This window comes from Malaclemys terrapin, chromosome 12 (assembly GCF_027887155.1).
Source record: "Malaclemys terrapin pileata isolate rMalTer1 chromosome 12, rMalTer1.hap1, whole genome shotgun sequence".
Taxonomy (NCBI): Eukaryota; Metazoa; Chordata; order Testudines; family Emydidae; genus Malaclemys; species Malaclemys terrapin.
Genome location: NC_071516.1, coordinates 43564018 through 43581182, shown reverse-complemented (window position 1 = coordinate 43581182; position 17165 = coordinate 43564018). Strand labels below are relative to the sequence as shown.

At 41.1% G+C, this 17165-nt stretch overlaps 1 protein-coding gene across 1 annotated transcript; it reads right to left on the bottom strand.

Annotated features, from left to right (window-relative positions):
- Positions 1–7675: 7675 nt before the first annotated feature.
- On the bottom strand, positions 7676–8629 carry LOC128846094 (olfactory receptor 11A1-like). Its single transcript, XM_054045168.1, has one exon. The coding sequence runs from the start codon at positions 8627–8629 to the stop codon at positions 7676–7678; it is 954 nt and encodes a 317-aa protein (XP_053901143.1).
- Between the last annotated feature and the right edge of the window lie 8536 nt (positions 8630–17165).

Sequence of the window (17165 nt, the reverse complement as noted above, 5' to 3'; positions counted from 1 at the left end):
CAATGGTCTCAAGTTGCAGTGGGGGAGGTCCAGGTTGGATATCAGGAAAAACTATTTCACTAAGAGGGTGGTGAAACACTGGAATGCGTTACTTAGGGAGGTGGTGGAGTCTCCTTCCTTGGAGGTTTTTAAGGCCCAGCTTGACAAAGCCCTGGCTAGGATGATTTAGCTGGGAATTGGTCCTGCTTTGAGCAGGGGGTTGGACTAGATGACCTCTTGAGGTCCCTTCCAACTCTGATATTCTATGATTCTATGATTCTATGACCAAACTATGTATTTTTAGTACTTACAGAGCTGGGTTGAATTTTCCACCTTGCATTCTCTACAACCTTCTCCACACCACACATGATTTCTGTCACCAAGAACCAATATCTGCATGACCCCAAATAACCATCAGCCCTGGCCTTAACACCAAATTTAGAAGTAAATGCACCACTCTGGAAACTGAGTGAGCCCAAAAACTCATCAGACCAGGTTGTTGCATGGCTATATTTGCTTCATTGGCATTATCCCATTTAAACTAAGATGGCCACTGAGTGCTAATTACCCTGAGTGGCCAGACCTAGAACACATGGAGATTTAGTCTCTTTTGCTTGAGTCAACCCAGAGTAATTGAACTTCCTGTCATTAAATGAAGCTCAATCCTTATGAATATGATCCTTTTCCTGAGAGCTGTTCTCAGGGCCTCCTTGACCACTTTGTTTCTCAGGCTGTAGATGAGCGGATTGACCAGGGGAGTCAGGATGGTATAGAAGACAGAGAGCAATTTGTGCAGGTCTCTAAGTTCATTGGTGTTGGTTGGCACATAGACAATAATGAGGGTCCCATAGAAAAGGGGAGAAAAGGCCTTTTGGAAGGGATTCTCAGGATTGTGGAGATGATATGAATATAAGAGGTCAGGGTGGGAGAAACGCTGACAGGGTGTCTATGGAGGAGATGAGGGAACTCACCAGTTCAGCCAGGCTGGTGATGCTACAGGAGAGTGTAATCGCTGGAGTGAACTCACAAAGGAAATGGTCAATTTCATTGGGGCCACAGAAAGTTGACAGTGACATCAAAAACATTCCTATTGTGCTAACTAGGAATCCACTTATCCAATAGCCCGTCATGAGCTGGAGGCAGAACCTGGAATTCATTTGAGCTGCATAATGCAGAGGTTTACATATCGCTAAATATCTGTCATAAGACATCATGGCTAAAATGTAACATTCCTCCATTAAATAAAACCAAAACAATAAAATTGTACAAAGCACCCCCTGACAGAAGTGGTTCTGTCCCCAGTCAGGAGACTGGCCAACATCCTGGGCAGGATGGCTGAGCTGTAGCAGGTCTCCACAAAGGACAAGTTCCCCAGGAAGAAGTACATGGGGGTGTGAAGTTGCTGATCCATCACAACTAGCATGATGATGAGGGTGTTGCCAGCCATGGTCACAACAGGGATCACTGGAAACAACAGGAAGAGAGGAAGCTGCAGTTCTGGACATTCCCAAATCCCAAGAGAATGAATTCTGTGATAAATGTATGTTTTTCCCCTCTTCTTTCTCCATGAGTTGTATCTAGAAGGAGAAAAAAAGCAACAAACAAAGGAGGAATTTCCTTTGCTATTTAAGCTGATAGAGTTTCACCCAATAAAGTAAATGAAAGTTGAAAGAGGAATCCGTGAAGGGCTGAGACATTTGAGATTCTCTAATCAACGCTGGTAATGTCACCGCAGAACAGAGCAGGGATCCATCTAAGTAGGGATCCTGTGTTAAAACGTGGCCCATACCAGAGACTACAGAAGAATATTTTAGCTCCCACAATGGAATGATATCATATATATGGGGAATTCCCCTCACTCCCCCCGACATTTAATTGTTAGCTTATGTCAAAGTTTATAACTTTTTGGGTGCGTCGCTCAGTAGTGCAATATCATCAACAAAGTCTAGGTCTTCTAAACAGTTGCCTTCTGCCGCAGCTTTGCTATGCTGATATTTCACTACTGAGTGATACCCATGAAAAGTTACAAAAAAGACAGGAGAATGACATAAATAGCAGGCCGAGTGGGGCTCAGAACTAGTTACACGAAAACATACGTCCTGGAAATCCAGAGGTCAAGCAGTAGCATCACATGAGAAGGCAAAAATATCAGGGAAGTTCACCTACCTTGGTAGCACAATATTAGCCTTCAAGAAGGAAGGGATAGGATAGGCAGCCATAACATTCACTAAACTCAGCAATGTATGGAAATCAAAGATACACAGCACCAGAACAAAACCAAGATTTTTTCAGTTGAAACATAAACTCGGTGCTAACATACGGCTGTGAGAGCTGGAGAGCTACTAGAACCTTAGACAGAAACCTAGACATCTTTGGAAATAAGTGCCTGTGAAAGATTCTGGGTGTTGGTGGGAAAGACTTCATCACCAAGAAAGGGATCCAAGATCTCACCAACCAGCAGGCTGTTTCCACCAGAATCAGAAGGAAACAATACACATATTTGGGGCATGGGTAGGGATAGTGTCTTCCTTAGCCTCTGTTTGCCAGAAGCTGGGAATGAGTAACATGGGATGGATCACTTGATGATTACCTATTATGTTCATTCCCCCTGAAGCATATGGCATTGGACACTGTCAGAAGACAGGATAATGGGCTAGATGGACCTTTGGTATGACCCAGTAAGGCCATTCTTAGGTTCTTATTAACTCCCACATGATTCCAGAGCAATGATGTCTCAAGTAGAAACCAACTGGTGTGAAGAAGTTAGGACAACCAAGAGAAATTTAAGAAGAGCCCTTAGCTGGGTGGGGAAGAAAGTCAACCTCAATGCAATAGAGCACAAGGAATCAACAGCAGCAAATGAGAGAGAGGAATGGAAGAGACTGGTTTCCATCCTATACACCAACATTGGCACAGGAAGGATGTTACAAGAAATAATGCTTAAGCTCTGTAAGAGGCATCTCTTACACATTGCAAACTGGCTAGTGTAACTGAATACTCATTCATTGCTTAGTGCACTGACCCTCACAGTGATAGGGAAACTGACTCTGGGCACAAAGAGAACACCCCCAGCCCCCAGGCAGACACACAGAGAGATGCTTCTCACACCCATTGACTCAGCGACTCACCTAGGAATCCTCACACCCATTCTGCCCCAAGTCACACCCTGTAACCCAGCTGATGTCTGTGAATCTCTGTTTGTGGGACTGCAAGGAAAATGTCTGCTGATGCCCTGCTGCAACAGAGCAGCCATACCTCAGTTTTCCCAGCCACTCTCTCCAGGGTCTCATTTCAGCAGCATTAGGAGCTCTGGCTGCTCTCCTTTCAAGTATGTTGTGTTTTCTTACCTATGTAAAATTGCCCAGGATTTGACCCAGGAACGATCAGATTTGTTTTAATCCTCAGCATGATGCACTGTCCTCTCCGCTGATGGGTGTAGGAATCAGGATCTGCTTTCCACCCTCACGGTGTCACACACTCACATTTTCTCTGCAAAGATACCTTCAGCTTGCTGACGGGCTGTGCTGCTCTTACTTGATTCATGCTCCTGTGTATATCACACAGAACGTTAATGCCCCCTGCCCTATTCTTACAGAATTTGTAGGTTCTTGTGGCAGTCGGGATCTCCCATGAAGCTGCTGGTCAGGATCACTTTTAAATTGCTTGCAGGGAGGAATTATCACCAGCTTCCTTGTTAAAACTAGTGTAAACAACAAAGCCATTGCAATCTCCCTACAAACCTCATGGGAAATCTTCCACTTTGTCATTTCCTCTGTGTGTGTGTGTGTGTGTGTAGAACTCAATGAGTGAGAAATACACATCCATCACTTTATTAATTGTACTGAGCACCTACAAAGCCATTTTATTTCATAATTCTCAATGTACTTCTTAGGAGCAGGTAAGTGTCAATGTTGCTGTTTTACAGGTGGGTAAATGGAGGCACAGAATGTGGACCGGACTTGGGATCACCCAGCAGTTTGAGGCAGAGTGAGGAGCAGAATCCAGGGGTCCTGACTTCAAGGCATGTGCCATAGCCACATGACTATGAAACACATTATTTTTTTGTTAAGAGGTGGTGCCAAGAGAAGCAAAAGATAAATAGACATTTCACATATGAGCTATGCAAAATACCAATACAAGATGAGGTGGAAAGCATTCGGAAGAAATATTTTGGCCAGCCCTATTCATGTATCCTTTTCAAACCATTGTAACTGAAGTTACCCTGCATATTTCCTGGACATTCTCCATCACAGCTGCAGGACTTCAGAAAGCTACCAAGCCCACAGAGCTACCAATGAGTGACGTGAAACTAAGGCATGATGGAACTGGGCACTAGGGTGAGGTAATTGACACGGTGACATATGTACATACAACCGGCCAATTCCATCTGAGTTGAGTAATATATTTACCTTTATTTTATTCATAACACTTGATATCTGAGGTGTGGATCTGATACCTGACACACTCTAAAATGTTAGCAACAATTCTCTGCCATGATACCATGTTGTATTCCAGGCATCAAATCCACTCCTCGGTACAGTCTCATTCTCTCAAAATATTACTAGCTACACCCGTAACATTGATAATCCCCCAAATATGTAGCCTCCTGTATATAGATACTCTAGACACCCAGGACAAAATTCATACTGAGTAGGATGATACTTCTAGAGTTACTCCTTTGAAATCAATGGAAACATGGATGCAATTAGGCACTACTCAATCTGAGTATGTTATTTGCATCTGACTCTCAGCTACTGTGGTGATGAAAGCCATGGAAGGACCTAGATTAGATGATAGATAGATAGACAGATATATTTGAGTATAGAAATATAGATGAATTGATGTGTATGAGAATAAAAAGAGAGAAAGAAGTGTATGAGGAACTATTATATATATATGAACATAGGAACATAAGAAAGGCCATACTGGGTCAGACCAAAGGTCCATCTAGCCCAATATCCTGTCTACCGACAGTGGCCAATGCCAGGTGCCCCAGAGGGAATGAACAGAACAGGGAATCATCACGTGATCCATCCCCTGTTGCCCGTTCCCAGCTTCTGGCAAACAAAGGATAGGGACACCATCCCTGCCCATCCTGGCTAATAGCCATGGACCTATCCTCCATGAATTTATCTAGGTTTTTTTTAACCGTGTTTTGGTCATGGCTTTCACAACATCCTCTGGCAAAGAGTTCCACTGAGTGAATGTGTGTTGTGTGAAAAAATACTTCCTTTTATTTGTTTTAAACCTGCTGCCTATTAATTTAATTTGGTGACCCCTAGTTTTTGTGTTATGAGAAGGAGTAAATAACACTTTCTTATTTACTTTCTCCATAGCAGTCATGATTTTATATAGAGAGAGGTGGGTGTTTATGGTGATAGATAAATAGATTGATGGAGGGCTGGATAGAAGGATGGATGGGTGTGTATGGGAAAAGTGAGAGAGAGAGAAAGAGGTGTTTGTGGATGGATGGATGGATGGATGGATGGATGGATGGATGGGTATGTATTGATGTAGATAGATGGTTTGATGTGTATGGGATTGGATTGCCAAATATTAGAGGGTTAGAAGATACAATATCCTATAACTGATAACTCCAGGTTTTCATGCACCTTCCTCTGAAATATCTGGTTCTGGCAACTGTCAAGTCTGGTCCCATATGAGTAATTGCATGTTCCTATGAAAGTCCCACCCATAAACTGAAGGCAGGAGCCTACTTATTAAAGGGTTTTTTCTTGGCAAGATCACATGACATCATTGCTCTGGAATCTACCCTGGCTGCCCAGTGTTGTCAGAGTAGGATTCCAGGAGTTAGATGTCAATAGCTTGGGACCAGCCTACATGAGAAATCACCTGTGACTCCAACCAATATTGTCTGAGATGTAATCAGCAGAAGCAATTAGTTTGGGCACATCTTGGTATGAATGAGAAGGGACTGCTTGAGGAGTATTCTTTATAAGCAGCTCTCTGTTATGAGTAAAACTTGGTAAATTATCTAAATACCTTAGGTGCCAGTCTCATGTGTAAAAGTGACTCTCACACTTAGGATTCTTAGTCCCATTGACTTTCAACAACACTTAGGCACCTAACTGCCTAAGTCCCTTTTGAAAATGGAACATTTAGTTCTTGGTCATTTGCGAACGGCACTAAGAACATAAGAATGGCCATGCCATGACCAGAACAATGGTCCATCTAGCCTACTATCATGTATTTGACAGTGACCAGTGCCAGATGTTTCAGAGGGAATGAACAGAACAGGGCAATTATTGAGTTATCCATCCCCTATTGGCCAGTCTCAGTATCTGGCAGTCAGAGATTTAGGAACATATGGAACATTGGGTTGTGTTTCTGACCATTCTGGCTAATAACTATTGATGGAACTATCCTACAAGAAATTATCTAGCTCTTTTTTGAACCCAATTATACTTCTGGTCTTCACAACATCCTCTGGCAACAATTCCACAGGTTGACTGTGAGTTTTGTGAAGAAATACTTCCTTTTGTTTGTTTTAAACCTCCTGCCTATTAATTTCATTGGGTAAAATTCTTGTGTTATGTGAAGGGATAATTAAAACTTCCATATTCACCATCTCCACACCATTCATGATTTTATGGACCTCTAGCATACCCCCCTTAATCATCTCTTTTCTAATCTGAACACTAGTCTCTTTAATTCTCCTCATATGGAAGCTGTCCCAAACCCCTACTCATTTTTGTTGCACTTCTCTGTACCTTTTCCAATTCTAATATATCTTTTTTCAGATGGGGGCAACCAGACCTGCAGGCAGCATTCCAGGTGTGTGTGTACTATGGATTTGTATAGTGGCATTATGATATTTTCTGTCTCATTGTCTGTCCCTTGCTGTTGTTTTGTCCCCTAATAATCATAGCAGGCCATGAAGTTTGGTAATTTATTTAGTGGCTTTTACAGTGTCCTTTGCATGGAATTGATCCATGGTATCAAGGTATCAAATCTGACAAGCATCACTTTACTTATAATACTTCTTTCAAAAGTATGGGCAGGTGTTAAAGTCCACTACCAACAGACTTTGCAAAGTGGATATATCTTGGCCCCATTCCTATAAATTTTCATTCCTGATGTGTACCCTCTTCATAGTATCCCAGGAATGGAGACTTCTGGCAGTGTCAAAAGTCTTAAGAATATTTTTTTAAAATACACAAGAAAACAAAGGGGGGAAACCATGTTAGTATCACTTAATACTTGACTACCTTTTCATTGGACCAAGTGGTCACTTTTTACTTGATCTGTTTTCCTGCAGGATGAGCAGTCAGAACCAGTGTCAATTGTAAACCCCCATTTAGAACCAACATTTTTCAGGTTGGGCATTTTCATTTTTTTGAACAAATAATGGAAAAAAAATGTTCTGAAATTTTCCACAGGAGGGTGTGTGTGTATGTGTGTCTGTGGATTGTGTGTGTGTGTGATTGGAATCGTCCACAGTTCTACTAAACAGATACCTACTTTTGTTTAATTTGAGAAAGAGGGAAATTTTCCTAAGACTGGAACAATTAATGGAGAATCTACTAAATACAAATTGGAAAGACTTTGTGTTACAACACCAATAGCTATGCTCGGTAGGCCTAGATTTTTATCAGTAAATGTCAGTGAATGTCAATTTCACCATTCACAAAATGGTTCTATCCAGTTCTGTGATTCTATGATTTCAATCAATTTCTCAGAATTGATGGGAAACCCGATATTTCTGCTGGGCTCTCCTCAGGGCCTCCTTTACCTCTTTGTTTCTCAGGCTGTAAATGAGGGGATTGATCAGGGGTGTCAAGACAGTGTAAAGGATAGAAACAAATTTGTTTAGGATTCTGAGTGCTCCGGTGTTTGGTAACATGTAGACAGTTATTAGAGTCCCATAGTAAATTGTCACAACGATAAGATGGGAGGAGCAGGTGGAAAAGGCCTTTTGCTTCCCAGTGGTGGAAGAGATTCTCAGGATGGTGGAGATGATATAAGCATAAGATGTCAGGGTCAAAAGAAATGGTAGAATGATGTTTGTGGAAGAGAAGATGAGGGTCACCAGATTAACCAGACCAGTGTCACTGCAGGAGAGATTAATCATTTGGGTGAGATCACAGAGGAAATGATCAATTTCATTAGGGCCGCAAAAGGCTAATTGTGACACCAAATATATTATCATAGCAAGAATGATGAATGAACTTAGCCAAGATCCAGCTGCTAGCTGCATACAGAACCTGACATTCATAAGTGTTGCATAGTGCAGGGGTTTGCATATCGCTAAGTACCGATCATAAGACATCGAAGCTAGGAGATAACACTCAACAGTCAATAGGACACCAAACCAATAAAACTGAACCATGCAGCCAGTAACAGAAATGGTTCTGTCCCCATTCAAGAAACTGCCCAGCAGCCTGGGCAGGATGGTGGAGGTGTAGCAGATCTCCAAGCAGGACAAATTCCCCAGGAAGAAGTACATGGGGCTGTGAAGGTGCTGATCAGCCACAACTAGTGCAACAATGAGTGAGTTCGCAGCCATGGTGACTATGTAGATCCCTAGAAATAGTGAGAAGAACAGAATTTGCAGTCCAGGGAGATTCCCAAATCCCAGCAGGATGAATTCTGAGATAGACGTTTGATTTTCCCCTTCTCCTTTCTCCATTCTCCATCTGATGCAACTAGTGATTGAGAAAAAAAAGTGATCAAACAAGGATCTTGCTGTACAATGCTGTGGTTTCCCTCTATTTGATTTCTTATAAATTCAGTGTGCCATCTAAGGTCAAGGTTTATATTCTCTCCTAACTGAAGAACTGCTTCTCACCCAGGTATTGCATAAAGCTAAGGACAGAATTTCTCCACCAAAGAACAGCATACCTGCCAAAGGGCAGCAAAACAGTGAATTTATCACTTTCCTACACCTGTTCTCAACTTCTTTCATTCACTGATTCACAGATTTATCATCCAAAAGGTACCCTGAAATCATCTCATCAGATGTCCACCACAAAAACATGCCAAAGGATGTTCCTAGACAGACATGCACTCAACTCAATTAATTTGTGTACGGCTAAAACATTTTTTCCGGGAATGCAGGAGATTTATAGACATCTAAGCAGAAAGAGAGACAGAGGGACGTGAAATGGGTTTGGTACAGGGATAGATAAAAAGGACAGGTACAGAGACTGTGTCAGAGGCTTGACAGAGGGATAGATATAAGGGATTAGAAGCATGAATAAAGGGTTTATTAGATAGATTGATAGACAAGGGGGTGGTAGATCTCCTTGTCCTTCATCAATCTCTCTAGAAATAAATCATGATGAGACTCTAAAGTCCTTACTCAGGTAAAGCTCCCAATGAGTGACGACTGACCAAGAGTAGTATCCTTCAGTTTGAGGGTGAGGATTTGCCATGAGATTGGTCACACTCACCTTTAATCCTCAGCATGAAGCGGTGACCTCTCTATCGACAGTGACTGGATCTAGTCTCACAGTCAGTCTCATCCTCTCAGCTCCTGGGGTAATAGCTGCATGTTGCTGTTGGGATGGGGTCTTTGTCCTGCTGCCCAGCATGCCTGTCTATATGACACAAATCCATAATGTCCCCTGCTCTGGATTCTTGCATCCTTTATTGGGGAAAGCAGCCTCCCTGGCCACCTCTGCTGCTGGGATCTCCCTTGGGCTCCCTGCTGGTGATCACTTAAAATTACCTTCCTAGGGAAATTAACACTGTGCCCTTTGTTAAAAGAGTAAAACCAAAGCTGATGGCTTTGGCATGTGGCAGAGATGTCCCCCTGGACATTCATTAAAGAAGGGACTCCATATCCTAGTATAGAGGATAGGTAAAGTAGAGGCAGGTGGTAATGAGGAACAGTCAATATTAATAGAGTCACATTTAAAAATCACACTTGAAGGTAATCAACTGAATATTGACACCATGTACAAGTGCTTATATACCAAAGCTAGAAGTCTAAATACTAAGATGGGTGAAAAAGAATGCCTGGCATTGATATAATAGGAATCATGTTGTTGGTGGAAAGTTGGAGGAATGAGGATAATCAATGGGACACTTAGTACCAGGGTATAAAATATGTAGGAATGGCAGAGTAGGTTGCACTGGGACGGGGAGTGACATTATATGTTTAAAGCATAGAGTCAAATAACACTGCTCTACAGCCAAAATGCTTCTGAAATAAATGTAGTCAAACTTTACTACTTCTGGGTCATTGAGAACAAAAATGATGCTTAAAATTGTTGATTGGCTCTAGTGTTCAAGATATGCTATTGGGTCAGTATATATGACCCTTGACTTGGGAATGGCAGAGGATAAGTGAGTTATAAAGGAAAGGGATCTCAATTTAAACCAGAAATGACTAAAATACATCTTTGACTGGATCTATGAATAAATCTATGACTGGGTTTGGACAGTACTTGCTTTTTAGGCAAAACAATGAATGATGCAATCTGAAGCTGGTATTGCATCATACATGATATGAATTGCATTATGTTATTCCTAGAAGTCATGGATGATGCAATCATAACGAAGCTTACATCACTCTGCTGAAAAAATTGCCCTATATCAGCTCTAGAAATCATAAAGTGTCGTGCTCTCTCATTTGTCAGTGTTTGATTTTGCAAAGGGACACATTTCTGTTTAGCCAAAGTGAGCAGAGATGCCTCGTACTTGTGTGAACAGTGCAGATAACTTCTGCTATGTTTGTGGTAAAGTGACTTTTGCATCACAAAAGCGCAGTATAACCACTATGGTTAAGAAAGCCTATCAACTTTATTTTGGCTACAAAATTGGAGATCAGGACAAGAGGTGGGCCCCACACATATGCTGCAACACTTGTGCAACAAATCTTCGCCAGTGATTGAACAGGAAAAGGAAATCTATGCCTTTTGCAGTGCCAATGATTTGGAGAGAGCCAACAGATCATACCAGCAATTGCTACTTCTGCATGGTGCCTCCAGTTCAGAAAGGCGTGTCAAAGAAGAAAAAGTGGACTGTGCATTATCCAAACATTCCATGAGCTATACACCCAGTACCCCACGGAGAAGGACTGCCGGTTCCTGATGCACCAGAATCATTCTCACTTGAGTCAGATGAGTAAGAGCAAGAGGATGAAACTTCTGGTCCTGAAACATCAATGTTACAGGACCCACATTTTCTCCCATACTCCTCCTCTGAACCACATCTCATAACACAAGGTGAACTGAATGACCTTGTCAGGGATTTGGAACTACCCAAGAGTAAGGCAGAGCTGTTGGGCTCCAGACTACAGCAGTGGAATCTCCTAATAGGTGATGTTAGGGTTTCCATGTTCCGTGACCATCAAAAGGATTTGTCCCATTCTTCTTCATGGAAGGTGATTTTGTAGCCTGCAACAACATCGATGGTGTGATGGCAGCCCTCAACATCGTTCACGATCCAGCTGAGTGGAGACTGTTCATTGATTCATCGAAGACGAGTCTTAAAGCTGTTTTACTGCATAATGGCAATGTTTTGCCATCAATTCCAGTTGGTCATGCAGTCCATATGAAGGAAACCTATGACAACATGAAATAACTTTTGAGGTGCATAAACTATGACCAATATCAGTGGCAGCTTTGTGGTGATTTGAAGGTTGTTGCTCTCTTTCTTGGTCTGCAGACTGGATACACAAAGTACTGCTGTTTTCTCTGCGAATGGGATAGTCGTGCAAGAGATTCCCACTACATCAAGAAAGATTGGCCACTCCGACAGTAATTGGAGCCTGGGAGGAAAAGTGTTCAGCATCCACCACTTGTTGAATCAAGGAAGATTTTGTTACCACCCTTACACGATCAAGCTGGGTCTGATGAAGAACTTTGTCAAGGCCATTGACAAAACACAAGCAGCTTTCAAGTACCTCCATGGAAAATTTCCAAGGTTAAGTGAAGCTAAGATAAAGGAAGGTGTGTTTGTTGGTCCTCAGATTCGTGAATTTCTTCGAGTTGATGCATTTGACGATGCACTGCGTGGCAAGGAAAAGACGGCATGGAAAGCCTTCCAGTTAGTGGCAAAAAAATTTCTTGGAAACAACAAGGCAGACAACTACAGGTTGTTGGTGGAAAACCTCCTCAAGGCATATAAAAGCCTTGGTTGCTACATGTCACTAAAGATACACTTTTTGCACTCTCATCTAGATTTTTTTCCACCGAACTGCGGAGCAGTGAGTGACGAGCACGGCGAGAGAATTCACCAGGACATTGCAACAATGGAGAAACGTTATCAGGGCAAATGGAGCCCATTAATGCTTGCATACTATTGCTGGACAGTGAGAAGAGATGCTCCATTTAATGAATACAAGAGACAAGCCAAGAAGCGCTGAGTAGACACTGAATAGGACTAAACTATGTACATAATAGTTTTTTGCCTTTTGTTTCATAATAAATTTTATTTGTATAACCCTTTCGCTGATTTTTAAAGTGTTACATAAACAGGACAGGTGAAATATTACCATGTAAAGCAACCATAAACACATGAAAAGACCTAGGTTTACAATTTATGATTAAAACTCTACTATCTGCACAATATACATAGACATAAAATGTAAAAACTTAAATATCTTAGAAACAGTAGCCAATCAGTTGTTTTAACTGTCATATTTGAATTCAGCACCTCAAAATACATAATAAATAGCACATTTTATCTCTGAAGCAGATGACTTCTCAAAAATTGTAGACCAGTGTAATGTAAAAGTCTTAAATGGATTGAACTGTACCATAGAATCTCTATGGATAGAAATTCCATGCTTCAACAATAAGTGTATAGCAGTGGGAATATACTATTGTACTGACCATCTGACCAAGATGGTGACAGTGATGGTGAAATGCTGAGGGAGCTTAGAGAGGCAAAAAAATTAGAAAATGCAAGTGACCTGCAAGCAGAGTGGGGCTATTTAAAAACACCATAATAGAGGTTCAGATTAAATTTATATCCCAAATGAGAAAGGACCATAAGAGGACCAAAAGAATGCCACCATGGATAAACAGCAGAATAATGGAGGTCATTAGAGGCAAAAAGGCATCCTTTAAAATTTGGAAGTCCAGTTCCAGTAAGAATAGAGGGAAGTAGCACAAAGTCTGGCAGATTAAGTATAAATGTACCATTAAAGAATTTGAAAAGCAAATGCTGAAGATGAAAACAAACAAACTATATATATAATTTAAGTAGCTCAGAAGCAGGAAGCCTGCCCAAGAGGCAATGGGGACATTAGATGATCAAGGTGTTAAAGGAGCAATCAAGGAAAACAAGACCATTGCAGAGAACCTCAATGAACTATTTTCACTGCAGGAGATGTGGGTGAGATCCCACTAGAGGAGTTATTCTTTTTGGGTAACAAATCTGAAATAAGTTCCCACACTGATGTGTCAGTAGAAAAGATTTTAGAACAAATTGATACATTAAACAGTAATAAGTCACCAGGACCAGATGGGATTCATTCACGAATTCTGTAGGACCTCAGATATGAACTTGCAGATCGCTAACTGTGTGATGTAACCTTCTGCTGAAACCAGCCTCTGTACAAGATGACTGGAAGGTAGGTAATGCAACACCAATTTTTAAAAAGGGGTCCAGAGGTGACCCTGGTAATGACAGGCTAGTAAACCTACCTTCAATACCAGGTAAATTGGTTGAAACTATAGTAGAGAACTGAATTATCAGACATATAGGTGAACACGATTTGTTGGGGAAGAGGCAATACATCTATTCTAAAGAGAAAACATGCTTCACCAACCTATTAGAATTATTTGAGGGTGTTCACAAGCACGTGGACAAGGGTATGGACAAGCATGTGGACAGTTGATATAGGGTACTTGGACTTTCAGAAAGCCTTTGACAAGGTCCCTTAGCAGAGACTCTTAAGCGAAGTAAACTGGGTAGACTGCGTAGACTGTTGGTCCTTCATCAGTTAAAACTGAGCAGATCACAACACGTCTTCCAATCTTCTCTTGCTCTGGCCATCCTTCGCCATGCTTGTCCATATCTCCTTGTTAGGAAATCATCTCACCTCTTTGGAGGCCGACCGCATGGCTGTTTCTGTTCTCACGGATATCTCTCAGATATAGCTGCGGTCCATCTGTTGTCGCTGAGTGGGGCAAAGTAAACAGTCATGGTATAAAAGGGACGGTCCTCTCATGGATCAATGACAGGTTAAAAGACAGGAAACAGAAGGTAGGAATAAAAGGTTAGTTTTCACAATGAGACAGATAAACAGCAGGGACCCCCAAGGATCTGTATGCTAGCCAAAATATTAGTTAATGATCTGGAAAAAAGTGAACAGTAAAGTGGCAAAGTTTGCAGATTATACAAAATTATAGTGGTTAGTTATTTCCAAAGCTGACTGCAAAAAATTACAAGGAGATCTCATAAAATTAGGTGACTGGGTAACAAAACAGCAGATGAAATTTAATATTGTTAAGTGTCAAGTAATGCACAGTGGGGGGAAATAGTCCAAAGTATACATACATAACGATGAGTTCTAAATTAGTTGTTACTCCTCAGGAAAGAGATCTGGGAGTCATTGAGGATACTGTGGAAAAAGTGAATAGAGAAGTGTTATCTACCCTTTCCCACAATACAAAAACCAGAGGTCATATGATGAAATTCGTAGGCAGCAGGTTTAATACAACAAGAGGAAATACTTTTTTACACAATGCAAAATTAACCCGTGGAACTCATTTCCATGGGATAGTGTACTGGCCAAAAGTAAACCTGTGTTCAAAATAAAGGTTAATGAGGTTGCCAGTTTTGTATCTATATAATATAGCATTCCAAATGTGTCCTATTATAAGGCCATTCTACTCCAGTAGCTTTGTATACACACTGGCCTGGTTTGCGATTGAAAAATCTTAGCTATGTCATTTGGTTCCCTCTCTTCTATTATAAACCTTAAGAGATACTGACTCCCTTAAGGAAAAATCCAATCTTTGCATCTACATGGGGCATCCTGCAGTGTGTGAAGATGATCATGGCATCTGTTCTTACGCATTCTCTTCTCATAACACTATGGGCTAGCCTGTGCATCAGGATCAAACCACACTTAAAACAATTTGGATAGAAAAAGTATTAACAAAAATTAAAGATAAAATACAAGATATAGACGGACCTCCTTTGATTACATATGTAAGAAATATCAGCTACCACTGTCTCACAGCTCCTTCTTTCAGTGGCTAAACTCAAGATTTCATGGACGGATAGTGGGCAATTGGTCTGTTCCTATTCTATCACCTTTAAGAGCATGTTAAGAAATATGGAAACAGAAGTCCCTTTGTAGGAATGACTTGTAGGTGGCTTAATGCTTTGCATTACCCTCTCAATCTCAGTCTCAATGAAAGAAATGGGAAAAGGAACATAGCCGTACTATCACAAGAGAAAACTGATACTTCAAGTTCTTTGTCCTTGCAATCTTCCAGAACAATATATTAAACAGAATGTTGGATTTGAGAATGTTGGTTTAAACCTCGATTGGCAACAAACACAAATGCTGGAGGTGCCAAGCCCCATGCCAAACTTCCACATGTCCTCTAAATGTTATATTTATAAGAAGCACATGGGGTCTTTATAGGGGAGAAGGCAAAAATGCCACATTTATTGAGCATACAGCAGTTAGCATATGCTTTTTAGTCTTATACACACACACACATACACACAGAGAGTCTTGCCAGTTGATGTTCATAGTTACCAGTCCAGTGTCTGGATCAATGTAGTGGCCAGCCAAATTGGTAGCAGAGGGGAGCAAGGCTCTGTCGGTTGTGATCCAATGCTCCTGGAGTGTGGCAAGATGTACCCAAAGTCCCATGGCAAAGCACCCTGTTCTTATAGTCCTTTTTCTCTCTTGAAGTCTATGGATTTTGCTGTGCCAGTTTATGACCTGTTATTCCTTAATTGGTGGTATCTTTTTATGTAAACGTTCCAATACACCTCCGAGAGCACTGTCCTTAGGGGTGCTAGCCTTCACCTCAGGGTCATGAATTTGCCCTTCCTTCATTATGGATGCACATTGATAGTTCTCTGGTGTCGTTAAGTCTCTTCACTCCTTCTTCCTTGACCATCTGGGTATAACAATGGCCTTCACATCTTATTTTTTTCTGGATGCTTGCATTCCTCATTCACACAAACAGTCTTCTACACAGGCCTCCAGATAGGATAACATTTTGGAAAGGACTATATAGTTAACCTTACACAACTTAGTTTGCAATGCATACAAGAAGCAAGTACTGTAATGAAATCTTATCCTAAAACAAAAGGTGACCATAATCAGCCATAAGGACTATTCTGGTCTATTCCTGCCTTGAAATCAAAAAGGGTGGCTGGTAGGATCAAATCAAATCACACATTAATTCTCATAGTACAATTATAAATCCTGCTCCTACATATACTTCTCAAAAATGCGTGTTCTGGAACATCCTAACTGTCAGGGTGGTTAAGCACTGGAACAAATTGCTTAAGGAGGTTGTGGAATCTCCATTATTGGAGTTTTTCAAGAGCAGGTTAGAAAAGACGTGTCAGGGATGGTCTATAGTCCTGTCATGAGTGGAGCTCTCGAGGTCTCTTCCAATCCTATATTTCTGTGATTTAGTGCTCTTTCGAAAATTTTAAGATTTTTCCTTCTGTAAGTTTGATTATTTTGGGCGTGCTGGACTAGTTGATATTATTATAGTGACCAAAAGAGTTAATTTGAGAAAATGGAAATCTGCAATTTATCCCTTTTACACAGACAGGCGTAGTGAGATCTCTATGATGGCATTAATGGAAAAATGTCTCATAGGGCATGTCTACACTTACCTCCAGAGCAATTGATCCAGGGGGGAGCGTTAGCAGTCGACCTACTGCAATGAAGACACCGCGTTAAGTTCCTCTAAATATGTCGACGTCAGCTACGCTATTTTCATAGACCGACTTAGCTCACCACTGCCCCTCCGCTCCCATGTAGACCAGGCCATAGAAACACTTTGAAAACATATGAAGAGATCTGGTCACACATGAAAATATTGCATACTTTTGCAGTTAGTATTTATTAGTCTTCGATACTCAGAGGATATGTTCTCACATATTTACCTAATTAGTCACTTTAATAGTTGATGTCCTGTATGACCTCTGCAGGTTCAGGGTTTTTCTTTGTTTACTTATTTGGTTCCAGGTTTACCAAATAATGAACATTTAATTTCATTATTTAT

Excerpts from the sequence above, each read along its gene's own strand:
- LOC128846094 (XM_054045168.1), bottom strand. The coding sequence starts at position 8,629 with ATGGAGAAAGGAGAAGGGGAAAATCAAACGTCTATCTCAGAATTCATC.